We start from the raw sequence: 12,931 nt of genomic DNA, 5'->3' as shown, positions 1-12,931 counted from the left end.
GTGGAGCGTGGGAGGATCCAAAGTCCACTCGTGAGGTTGAAGGATGCGGCTGAGATTGTCGGCCAGGGAGTTCTGTTCGCCCTGGATGTAGACAGCCTTGAGGAAGAGACTGCGGGCCGTGGCCCAGGTCCAAATGCGAAGAGCCTCCTGACAAAGGAGGCGAGATCCGGTGCCGCCCTGTTTGTTGATGTAGTACATGGCAACTTGGTTGTCCGTGCACAGAAGCAGAACCTGAGGGCAAAGAAGGTGCTGGAAGGCCTTGAGAGCATAGAACATGGCTCGTAGTTCCAGGAAGTTGATGTGATGGAGACGCTCCTGCGGGGTCCAAAGACCTTGGGTGCGTAGGTCTCCCAGGTGAGCTCCCCATGCATAAGGGGAGGCATCCGTGGTGATGATCATGGAATGCGGGGGCAGATGAAAAAGAAGGCCCCTGGAAAGATTTGAGGAGTCCAACCACCATTGTAGAGATCGCTGAAGAGACGATGTCACAGAGATGGGATGAGAAAGAAGATTCGAGGTCTGTGACCACTGGTTGGCCAGAGTCCATTGAGGTGTTCTGAGGTGGAGTCGTGCCAGGGGAAGCACATGAACCGTCGAGGCCATGTGGCCCAGGAGGACCATCATTTGTCTGGCAGAAATGGAGTGATGAAGGAGCACCTGACGACACAGGCGTAGCAGAGTTCGCTGACGATCGGAGGGGAGAAACGCCCTCATTAGTGTGGTGTCGAGAACCGCTCCGATGAACTGAAGTCGCTGTGTGGGAAGCAGATGCGACTTGGGGTAGTTGATCTCGAACCCCAGAAGATGGAGGAGAGAGATGGTATGATGAGTGGCTTGTAGCACAAGTGGAGACGTAGGTGCTTTCACTAACCAATCGTCCAAGTAGGGAAACACCTGAAGGTTGTGGGACCTGAGGAAGGCCGCCGCCACAATGAGGCATTTGGTGAACACTCTGGGAGATGATGCCAGGCCAAAAGGTAGCACCTTGTAATGATAATGGCGATGGTGCACCTGGAATCGTAGGTAGCGACGTGAGGATGGATTGATTGGGATGTGAGTGTAGGCCTCCTTGAGGTCCAGGGAACATAGCCAGTCGTTCTGAGAGAGATGAGGGTACAGTGTGGCAAGGGAGAGCATTCTGAACTTCTCCTTGACGAGACACTTGTTGAGGTCCCGGAGGTCGAGAATGGGACGTAGGTCTCCTGTCTTTTTTGGAACCAGAAAGTAACGGGAGTAGAATCCCCGGCCCCTTTGTTCCAGAGGTACTTCTTCGATGGCATTGAGTAGAAGGAGGGATTGGACCTCCCTCAGGAGGAGGGGGGTTTGAGTTGAAAGAGAAGCAGACTCTACGGGAGGATTGTCTGGAGGAAGAGTCCGGAAGTTTAGAGAGTAGCCGTGGCGGATGATGTTTAGGACCCACTGGTCCGATGTGATGACCTCCCAACGGCTGATGAAGATGTGAAGCCTGCCTCCGATCGGCTGAGGAAGAGGCAATGAGGGTGGAAGACTGGCTAAGCCCTGGAGAGAGGAGTCAAAAGGGCTGAGATGGTTTGGCAGGAGGAAGAGCCTTGGCCGGTTGATTAGACTGGGCACGAGGCTGGGTGTGCTGGTGTTGGCGGGCCCGCCTAGGTTGCTGTGGAGGTGGATTGAGCGGCCTAGCGGAGAACCTGCGCTGATATGAGGTCTGTGGTCTGTAAGGACGAGCAGGAGGAGCCTTTTTCTTTGGTTTAATGAGAGTATCCCATCTGGTCTCATGGGCGGAGAGTTTCTGTGTGGTGGTATCCAGGGACTCTCCGAATAATTCGTCTCCCAGACATGGGGCGTTGGCTAGTCGGTCCTGATGGTTGACGTCCAGATCAGAGACCCTGAGCCAGGCCAGACGGCGCATAGCCACAGCGATGGCAGATGCACGGGAGGTGAGCTCAAAAGAGTCATAGATAGAGCGCACCATGAATTTTCTCAGTTGAAGCAGGCTGGAGATGTGCTGCTGGAAAAGTGGAACCTTATGCTCTGGCATGTACTTTTGCATGGCGGAGAGTTGCATTACCAGATGTTTGAGGTAGAATGAAAAATGGAACGAGTAGTTGTTTGCCCTGTTGGCAAGCATGGCATTCTGATAGAGCCGCTTGCCAAACTTGTCCATAGTTTTGCCCTCTCTGCCAGGAGGGGTGGAGGCATAGACACTGGAGCCCTGAGTCTTTTTTAAAGTGGACTCCACTAGGAGAGACTCATGAGGGAGTTGGGGTTTATCAAATCCTGGGATTGGTATAACCCTATAGAGGCTGTCCAATTTACGGGGGGCCCCAGGAACAGTCAGCGGGTTCTCCCAATTTTTATAAAAAGTTTCCCGTAAGATATCATGCACGGGCAACTTTAGGAACTCTTTGGGAGGTTGATCGAAATCTAATGCCTCCAGGAAAGCTTGTGACTTCTTAGAGTCAGATTCCAGAGGCAAAGACAAAGCACCCGACAACTCCCTGAGGAATTTAGAGAAGGAAGATTGTTCAGGTTTAGATGCGGTATCGGGTGCCGAAGGCTCTTCATCCGACGACGATGCATCCTCCTCGGTACCGGTAGGGGATTGTTCCCATAGGTCCGGGTCTCTGACATCGGTATGTGCGTGTCGAGAGACTGGAGTGGAAGGCTCGGCATGGTGAGTTTTAGACAAAGATTTGCCTGAGCGTACCGAGACGTTACCAGGCGATGTAGACCTATGTCTGTCTCGGTCCCGAGAAGTACGGTGCCGGTCAGAGTCGTGGGAAGACCGGTGCCCTGCCCGGTCCCGAGGAGGATCGGTCGTCGTCAATGCCATAGCCTCGGCATGGGAATGGAGATGCGGTGCCGAGAGAATGGGCATGGAGGAGTCCATAGGTACCAAGGGAGTGGATACCGGTTGGACGGTATGGGTCTCGGGCCGGTCTGGTACCGAGAGCAGCGGTGCCAAGATAGAGGGTAAGAGCTGCTTAAGTTGCTTGTGGAGTTGTTCCTGCAACTTGTCCTGGAGGATGGCCGCAATGCGGTCATCCAGGGGAGGCACCGGAACCACTTTTTTCTTCTTTGGTTCCATGGGTGCCGCTCTACACTCCGGCGATGAGGGGGCCGATGACGAGGCACTCACCGAAATCGGAGTGGAGCGTTTTTTGGCTCGGCGTGGAGCCGAAAGGACTGGTGTCGTCCCCGAAGTGGGAGGGCGCTCAAGGGTGGAAGGCTTCTTAGCCGGCTTACCTGGCGCCGGGGGCGCCGATGTCGACTCAGGCGGTGTCGAAGTGGTCGGTGTCGATTTCGACGGTGCCGCAGATGAAGAGGTCGAATCCATAGTCGGGCCGGTGCCGAAAAGTAGATTTTGTTGGATTTGACGATTCTTCAAAGTGCGTTTTTTAAGAGTGGCACAGCGGGTGCAGGAATCCGCCCGATGATCCGGTCCCAAGCACTGTAAGCACCAATTGTGTGGGTCAGTGAGGGAGATCGGGCGTGCACACTGCTGGCACTTCTTAAAACCGGGTTGCGGGGGCATGAATGGGAACACGGCCTCCGCAAAATCAAACCCCGAGGCCTGGATCGTGCTAACAGGCCCCGCCGGGGCAGGAACGAAAAAATAAAGCAAAAGAAAGGAATTTATTTTTTTTTTTTTTTGTAATAGAAAGAAAAAAGCACCCGAAGGTGAAAAAATCGAAAAAAGAACGCGAGCGGGAAGGCAAAAGGAGTATTTCAACGACGTTGAAAAACACACGTCTTCTTCGCTCCGCGGAAACGAAGAAACTGGGGACCACGCACTCCTCCGTCGGGCGGGAAGGCACTCGCGCACGCGCGGTGCGGCCAACTAGAACTTTCTAGTAAAAAGGTCCGTACCGTGGGCTCCGTCGGTGACGTCACCCATGCGTAAAGAATATGCTGCCTGCTTGTCCTGGGATAATTAATTGTACTGGCAAGAGAAAACAGATTGCTCCCAAACAATCTGAATGTAGGATGCTAGCCAGTTAATTAGGATTTACACTTTGCACTGTAATACGTCTTGCTGGATCGGTGGAGACAAAGAGTTCCATAGATTTTCAAGGATTCTGATCTTTTAAAATAATAAGAGCCTGTTTACAGTCCAGAGTATGGAGACACTTCTGCATGGATGCTTGTGCAGTTTAGTATAAAACAGCCTTTGTAAAAGGAGCCCTAAATGTCTGGTTTCTACATGGCTAAGACAAAGTTCATGAATTCTTCTACTTAAATTGCTACTAGAAAGATTCTTCAGAGATGATTACATGGGATTAAATGACTTTCATGAGAGGGGTAAGGGCAACACCAAATCTTCTATATTGGTTTAACATGAGAAAAACCTGTCCATGAATCTTAAAAAAAAAAATTGACACTGGAGATGGGGCTCTAAGGTCATAATATGCTAAGGGTGCAATGAAATGTCCCCTAACAGAGAACTGTGAAAGGGTCTACAGGTTAACAGAAAGAAAATTAACAGGTACTGTTCTCCCTCTCTAAAACTTCCTCACATATGCAGAACATGTGCAGGGGAGGAGTGACTCGGTAAGGCAAAGCCAGGTGAGTGCAGCCCAGGAAGAATAAAAGCTCAGAGCACAACTCATTCAGGAAGGTCCCAAGGAAAGAAGTGAAGCCTTCCACCTACATCTCCACCACAGATGTTTAAGCTGCAGAAACCCTTCTATATATATTCTTCAAATCTAAAGGACTATTTTTTTTTTGTAGTAGGATAAGCTCAAAATGTTTCTGTAGATATATCATTTTGAGCATTGTAATCATTTTAGTAAAACTCCTCGAGAAAATAAGAAACCATAAAGAATACTCACCATCATAGGTTTGAGTCGTCCAATTATTTTGATATCAGGAACATCACTATACCAGGCAGCAGCCAAATTACGCTCAACAGTAACTTCCATATTCAGTGGCAGTAGAAGCTGCATTTCTGCTTGTAATAAGCCTCTCTCGAAAGTGGATCTATAAAAGGAAGCAAAATACTAAGACACTGGACGCTGAATTACGTTTTGACTTCAATATGATATTTTCATAACCTAAAACAGTGGCCCCTAAACTTGTCCTAGGGAATACTCAGACAGCTGGATTTTCAGAATACCCACAATGAACATGCATGAGAATACCATACACCAAGTACATCTGTTAAAATCTCATGTTCTGTGCAATAAAAGACAAGTCTGAATGAAATTGAGGGGAATTGCACAGAAAGACCACATGAATAGGAAGGGAAGGTTTGTGGCAGCTCAATTTGGTCATCAGAGGGATCTTCATTAAACTATAATAAAAAATTAAGTTTCCTAAAATAAACTGCATGCAACTCTCTCATATGCATATATACTGTGAATATCCTGAAAACATGATTGGCTCTGGGATCCCCAGGACAGGTTTTTAGCACAGCATCAGCAAGTTAAATTTTGGCCGCACTAATAGGATGAACCAAACAAACTTCCTCTCATGAAAATAAAACAATGTTCCTTAAAAAATCTGCCATGGTAACCAGTCCATAGCAATTAGGGTAGTTAAAGGAGAAATTAGGTTCTTACCTGTTAATTTTCTTTCTGTTAGCCTGTAGATTGGTATAGTTCCTCACGGATGGATTATACCTCACTGTAACCAGCAGGTAGAGACTGAGACCAAAAACTTGTATATTAGGTGAGGCTCCCCCTTCCCCTCCAGTCTGCCGAATAGCCAAGCAGAACCTAGGAAATACTAAACTGATAACAGTACCAACACTCTGAACAGGAGTGTAAAACATAGTTGCATATAGTATCAACTGTCACACATAGGTGTAGAATTAAAAACTGGTATAGAACTAAAAAACTGTCATATAAAATATCCTCATAGCTCACCAGCTAAGCCAGCTGAGCCATAGCCACTGTTCTTATATCTCCCCAGCCCTAGAAAAATACTAGAACCCGCAGAAAAAGCTAAATCTGCCCACAAGCAAAAACCCGCAAACACCACATAAAGACAGATAGGGTGGGGAACTATACTGGTCTACAGGCTAACAGAAAGAAAATTAGCAGGTAAGAACCTAATTTCTCCTTCTGGATCGCCGGAGAGACTGGTATAGTTCCTCACAGATGGGACGTAGCAAAGCAGTCCCCATCAAGGGTGGGATTCCTAAGGGCCAACACCAGCACACTCTCACTGAACACCATGTCCTGAAGCGCTTCAACATTCACACGGTAGTGTCTGACAAAGGAATGCAGAGGACCAAAGTGCAGCCTTGCAAATATCCACTGGAAGAACTAGAGAAGACTCAGTCCAAGAAGGTGCTTGAGACCCCAAGTGGAATGAGCCTTGAGAAATTCCAGAACAGGCTTTTTCTGAAGAAGATATGTGGAAGCAATAGCCTCCTTGAACCAGCATGCAATAGTAGCCTTGGAAGCACGATCTCCCATATGCCAGAAGGACAAAGAGATGATCTGATTTCCGGATCTCCTGAGTCCACTGAACATAAATGTGAAGGACCCAGCTAACATCCAACTTGTGCAACTGTTTCTGCTCAGAAGATCCCTCCCGAGGACCACTGACTGATTGACATGAAAAGGATAAACTACCCTTGGCAGAAAAGAAGGAACAGGCTGCAACATAACCCGCTCCCTAGAAAACTCCAGGAAGGGAGACCTACAAGAGAAAGCCTGTAGCTCAGACACACATCTAGCAGCAGTGATAGCAACCAAGAAGACCGCTTTAAGGGTAAGGTCCTTCAGCAAACAGGCACCCAAAGGTTCAAAAGGTGGGTGCACCAGCATGGACAAGATCAGATTAAGATTCCAAGAAGGAACAGACAGACACATGGGAGGCTTGAGCAATTTAGTTGCTCGCAAAAATCAAACATCAGGAATGGCAGTCAAACGCTGACTTTTCAACAACCCACGAAAGGCTGACGAGGTCGCAAACTGAACCTGGAGAGAAGACCAAGCCAGGCCCCTGTCCAGGCCATCCTGCAAGAACTCCAAGATGTTAGGCAGGGAAGCGCGAAGAGAGACCCTCCATGCGAAGCACACCATTCCTCAAAGATATGCCAAACCTGCACATAAGCCCGAGAAGTGGAAAGTCTCTGAGACCCCAAAAGGGTCGAGATCACTTTATCTGAATACCCCTTCCTACCTAGCTGGTCCCTTTCAAGAGCCAAGCCGTATGACAAAAGTGATCCGGATCGAACATTGGAATGGGGCCCTGAGACAGTAAGTCAGTCGAGAGAGTCAGAGGAAGAGGCTCCGCCACCAGATGCTTCACCAGATCCACATACCATGAATGCCTGGGCCAATCCGGGGCCACCAGAATCACCAGGCTTGGATGTCGAACAATTCAAACAACTCTGCCCACTAATGGCCACAGAGGAAACACATACAACAGACCCTCCGTTGGCCATAGTTGAACCAGAGCATCCAACCCCTCGGCCTGACTGAAGAAACGGGGTGTTTTGGCATTGACGCTCATGGCCATAATATCCATGAAGGGCTGACCCCAAGACTGAAAGGTTGCGTGGCTCAGACACCACTCTCCGGGATCTAGGACAACTCAGAAAGACCGCCTGCACATTGTCCACACCTGCAATGTGGGAGGCCGAGATGTCCTGAAGATGAGTTTCTGCCCAGATCATGAGCAGAGCCACCTCCTGCACCACCAGAGAGCTCTTGGTGCCCCCCCTGACGATTGACATAGGCCACCGCTGTGGCATTGTCCAAAAGAACCCTGACTGACTTGCCCATCAGAAAGGACCGGAAGGCTAACAGCGCTAGATGGATGGCTCTGGTCTCCAGAACATTGATCAACCAGGATGCCTCCTCCATGGACCAGGTGCCCTGAGCTGAGTGACCTAGACACTGAGCTGTCCAACCAAGGATACTGGCATTGGTGAGCAGCATTGTCCACTGTGGCTGATCCAGACTTGGCCCTTGCAGTAGATGGGGGGAGGTCTGGAGCCACCAACGAAGACTGCAGCGAGCCAAGCCCCGCAGAGGAACAGGATGAAGTGAAAAAATGATCTGGAAAGGAATGGGCAAACTCTAGATTATAACTGTCCCAAATCACCTCCAGAACCCACTGATCTGATCGCTGCCCACTGTGGATAAAAGTCACGCAGCTGGGCGCCCACCAGAACCAAGGCAGGCACCGGCAAGGAGTCTTGGCAGGACGGGTTGCATGGGACCCAGTGGGGGCACTACTCGCACTCCCCCCCCCCCCCGGCGGGCCCCTCGAAAGGACTATATGCGCTGGAAGAACCAGCTCTTGGAAAGCCCAGGAGACTGGAAGTGGCCCCTCAAGGAAAGTGGAAATGGTAGAAATCTCGTCCATGCCCAGCACCATCCCGAGCTAACAGCCTAGGCCTATCTTCAGGCAAATAAGGCACTTTAGAATCGGTTAGTATCTGCACCAGCTTGTCCCAAGTTTTCACCAAACAAGAAGGACCCCTTAAAGGGAAATTTTGTCAACTTAGCTTTGGACGCCGCATCCGTCGACCAAACACGAAGCCACAAGGTATGGCGTGCTGCCACTCCAAAAGCCACAGACTTGGCAGAAGCTTGCAAGAGGTCATACATGACATCTGAGACATAAGAAGCACCCATTTCAATTTGGGCAACTTCCTGTTCCACTAATTCCCAATTATCAGACTCGCGGTCAAATACGTGCTCGGCACAGCAAAAACATGCCCGAGCCAATGGCCCGCCACACATCGCTGCCTGGATCACCAGAGCTGTCACATCAAAACTCTGTTTAAGAAAGGACTCCAACTTACACTCCTCAGGATCCTTTAAGGCAGCACCGCCCTCAACAGGCATAGTATGCCGCTTTGAGATGGCCAAGACCACCGGGTCCACCACCGGCGACTTCAGTGTGTCCCGATCCCCTTCAGGGATAGTATAGAGGCGGGCCATGGAGCATGAAACGGCGCCTCCGGCATCTGCCACTATGTGAGCATAATATCCCTAATATCCTGATGCATAGGAAAAGAGTAGGAAGCAGAGCGGATCCCCTTAAGCAAGGGGTCCACTTTACACGAGGGCTCCAACATGGCGTCCTCAAGCTTCAATATAGAGGAGATCTTTGATAATGACATCAGGTTGACTTGTCCTGGCATCTGCCTGGAAACAATTAGATTTACCAATGTTACGAGTATTATTGGCCAAAGTTCAATATATACAACAGATGTCTACATTAACTGCTCTTCAGAGAAATCAGATACAGAATTATAATACCATTTGGAGTGCATATGAAATTTGGGTTAATTTCCAAAATGATAGTCCCATTGATCTTTGATATATAATCTTTCTCCCACATCTTATGAATCTCCTGCACACATCCTTCCACTGGGGTTGGGGGGGGGGGAGGAGAGTGGGATAGGAAGGTTGAGCTATATTAGACATCATAGATAATTTGAAAATTCTCAATATTTATCATGAAATAAGATATAACGAATCAACGTATTGTTTTATATACAACTGCATAAGTCAGATGTTTTTAATTGCTTCAGATTTCAATAAAATAACAACCAGAAAAAAAAAAAAAAAAAAACACCCAATAGAGAGGAGACCTGAAGAATTAGCTCAGGAAGTTTGTCCCGCTGAAAAATGTGCCCTATAGATGCATCCTTCGCCTGTATGTGGGCGTTCAAACCCACCGCTGGAGGAATCTGTCCTCCCAACAGGATCCTGGAAATCTCCCCACAGGTCCAGGTCCTCATCAACCACATATTGCTCCTCTTGACAAAAATCATCATCCTAAGAGACCCACGGGCGCTTGGACGAGAAAGGAAGGGGTATAACCGCCGCTGTCTGTAGCCGAACCGGAGAAGACGTCAAGGGTAAATACCCCCCCCCCCGACCCCCAGATTGGAAATTGAACCTCTAGCCACCAGCATGTAAGCTTTGCAAAGTGCCAATATAAATTCAGGGGGAAAACCCCAGCGGCCCCAAGGGACTCCCTGCTACAGCAGGGGACCCAGTAATACCTTGCCCCTGCTTCTCCAATAAAGTAAAGGTCACCTGAGGGCACAGAAAATACGGAGGGGTTTCCCGCAGAAAACTGGCCTGAAACTGCCAAAATCGAAGCTCCAGAGGCCTGCAGCGTCTGAGAAGCTTGGGCTTTTCCTGCCGCTAAGGCCGAGGAGCCGACCAACGCAGTAAGGGAATCCCCAGCTGCTCTGGCAGTAAAGGAATCCTTTCTACCCTGACCGTCGGCGGCTGGGGAACCCTCCACGTGAGCATCAGGGGGAAGCCCAGGCTTCCCTACAATTTGAAGACAACTCATGAGGTATTTGCAGCGGGATTTCTTGGCCGCCGGCACCCAATGCCAACGAGGATCTCCCACTGCTTCAGCCTGTACAACGCTTGCACAAGCTGGCCGCAAATACCTCATGTCTGGAACACAATGAGCACTTTTTGCCTTTCAAAGTTCTCATTGTGCTGAAAACTGCAAAAAAGTGCCAGTTAGATGAGAAAATACAGTAAAAACATCAATTTCGTACACTACGTTACTATGTTTAAATGGAAATGAGCTCTTTAGACAGGATTTTTTTTTCAGATCAGACTCCATGGCTCTCAAAGCTGGAGGCTTGACCAACTACAGGGGCCAGACTGCTGGCTGAGACCCTCTACAAAAATGTGGGGAGGTGGAGGAAGGGGGGGAGGGACCCTTCATGAGACACAGCCGGGTTTAACACCCCCCCAGGTCGGATGGATCCCCAAACAAGCTCCATCCAGCAGAAAAGGGGAACCCAGGAGTCCTAAACAAATTCCAACACACCTAAGAGGGGGAGCCGAATTAGTCTTACCACACTGCTGGAGACTGAGAAAGACTGGAGGGGAAGGGGGTGCCTCACCTAATATTCAAATTTTTGGTATCTGTCTCCACCTGCTGGTCACAGTGAGATTTAACCCATCCATGAGTACTATACCGGTCTACCAGGCGAAACAGAATTTCTTTATTCTTTTATGTGGCACTATCCTATCTTCACTGGTTTACCCGTCACTTTCCCTCCCTCGAGCAGCAAGATCCCTCACACCATCCTTCAAATCTCCCACTCCACTCCTTCCAGGATTTGAAAACTCTGTATCCATCTCACTTTTAAAAACCTGTGGCACCTCCCTGAAGGTGAGCTTACATTTTTGGAGGAGCAAAAGTCTCCCTACTTGCAAAGCTCCCCTACTTGCAGCACCACTCTGTTGAGTTACCCTGTATTCTCTGTGAAGATCAGAATCTTGCTACAGGAGAAGGGCAGGAAAGCCCCTCTTTACTGGCCCAGTCCCTCAGGCCTTTTAGCTCAGGAGATTTCACAACCTTTTTAGTGTACACTAAGACAACAGGTCCAAGACTGATGCTGAATTTTGGAGGCCTTACAATGCATGTTAGCATTTTCCCCAACTACTACTGTGCCCATTAAGGCTTTCCTATCTAGCAAGTTACTTTCAGCATGGCAAGAGGGACTTTGTATGCATGGAAATATATATTGTATAATTGTCTACAACTTTAAGGAGTCCGCTTCATAATTGATTATGCAATCTTATTACAGCTGCCAGGATTTTAGGGCATGAGTTCCCTCCCATTTTTGTGGGCTTCCGTTTCAATTAATACTGGCTGGTTGGGGAACCATAAGCTTTCATTTACAAGGGGAGTGTGTGGTGCAGTGGTTAGAGCTACAGCCTCAGCACCCTGAAGTTGTGGGTTCAAATCCTATGCTGCTCCTTGTGACTCTGGGCAAGTCACTTAATCTCCCCATTGCCCCAGGTACATTAAATAGACTATGAGTCCACCAGGACAGATAAGGAAACATGCTTGACTACCTGAATGTAAACCACTTAGGCTATAAGAGGTATATAAATAATAAAATAAGAGGTATATAAATAATAAAATAAAAATAAATTAATTAGGGATTATTCTCTCATTTCATAACCTCCTCTTGACTCACTTGGCTTAATCATAGCAACAGATCTTACCCAGGGGCTGAAGACTAAGACTCCTTCTAGAATCCTGTAAGCTGGGTCCAAAAATCAGACCATTGTCACCATTATGCAATGAATGACACCCTTCCCACCAAGGGTTGTGGACCCTCCATATCATTCCCAAGCGCTGCAACCCATGGAACAGAAGCCTGCTTGGTAGTTCACAATAGTGTCACTAAGCATTTAGGCCTGCCTCAGATCAGCAATAATTTTACAATGTACACATGCATGTTCAGGCTCATTCCCTGTATATCCTATGAAATGTTACCTGTAAAGCTTGAGTTCACTCAGGTTCACCATCATAGAATCAACAACAGGCGGCAGGGTACAGCGTACTTTTGGTTGAATAATGGAGAAATTATTCTTTACAGTGATCAGACCAAAATCGGCAACTAGGACATCTGAAGACGCTGAAGACTGTGGCATTATGACAACGGGTGCTTTAACATTTACATTCAAAGCCATTCGGAAACTCCTTTGAGCTAGTTCTTTAACGCCTGTAGCAGCTTTCTCTGCTGCATGGACTGTTGCTTCAGTCAGTGCTTCTTTGGCAGCTTGGAAATTGTTAACAAAGGCCTAGAAAAATTATAGAAAGTTTGACATTTTTGAACTTAGAGAACCAGACACAGCGGCATAGGAAAGGGGGAATGGTTTGTGCAGACACGCAAACAGTTCAAATGAGTGGGGGAAAAAACCTGGGATGCATGATTCAAAAGTAACCCTTATCAGAAGGAAATGGCAAAACCTCAAGGCAGGCCTGGTTAGTGCAGGACATAGGGCATAAGCAAACTAGGTATGTGTCTTGGGTCACAAGGTTTAGGAGGAATTTCTCTAATACAGGGGTGTCAAAGTCCCTCCTCGAGGGCCTCAATCCAGTCGGGTTTTCAGGATTTCCCCAATGAATTTGCATGAGATCTGTTAGCATACAAAGAAAGTAGTGCATGCAAATAGATCTCATGCATATTCATTGGGGAAACCCTGAA

At 48.3% G+C, this 12,931-nt stretch overlaps 1 protein-coding gene across 3 annotated transcripts in view; it reads right to left on the bottom strand.

The window, feature by feature from the left end:
• Positions 1-12,931, bottom strand: part of VPS13A (vacuolar protein sorting 13 homolog A) — a 489,236-nt gene that overhangs the window by 277,104 nt on the left and 199,201 nt on the right. For all 3 annotated transcript variants that reach the window (XM_033927056.1, XM_033927035.1, XM_033927045.1), the window contains 2 exons: positions 12,217-12,524; positions 4,812-4,959 (listed from right to left, as the gene is read on the bottom strand). In XM_033927056.1, coding sequence (XP_033782947.1) covers positions 4,812-4,959; positions 12,217-12,524 — 456 coding nt within the window. The remainder of the gene's footprint in view (positions 1-4,811; positions 4,960-12,216; positions 12,525-12,931) is intronic.

Source organism: Geotrypetes seraphini, chromosome 1 (assembly GCF_902459505.1).
Source record: "Geotrypetes seraphini chromosome 1, aGeoSer1.1, whole genome shotgun sequence".
NCBI classification, from domain to species: Eukaryota; Metazoa; Chordata; class Amphibia; order Gymnophiona; family Dermophiidae; genus Geotrypetes; species Geotrypetes seraphini.
Note: the sequence above shows the minus strand (reverse complement) of the source record. Positions and strands in the feature narration are given on the sequence as shown.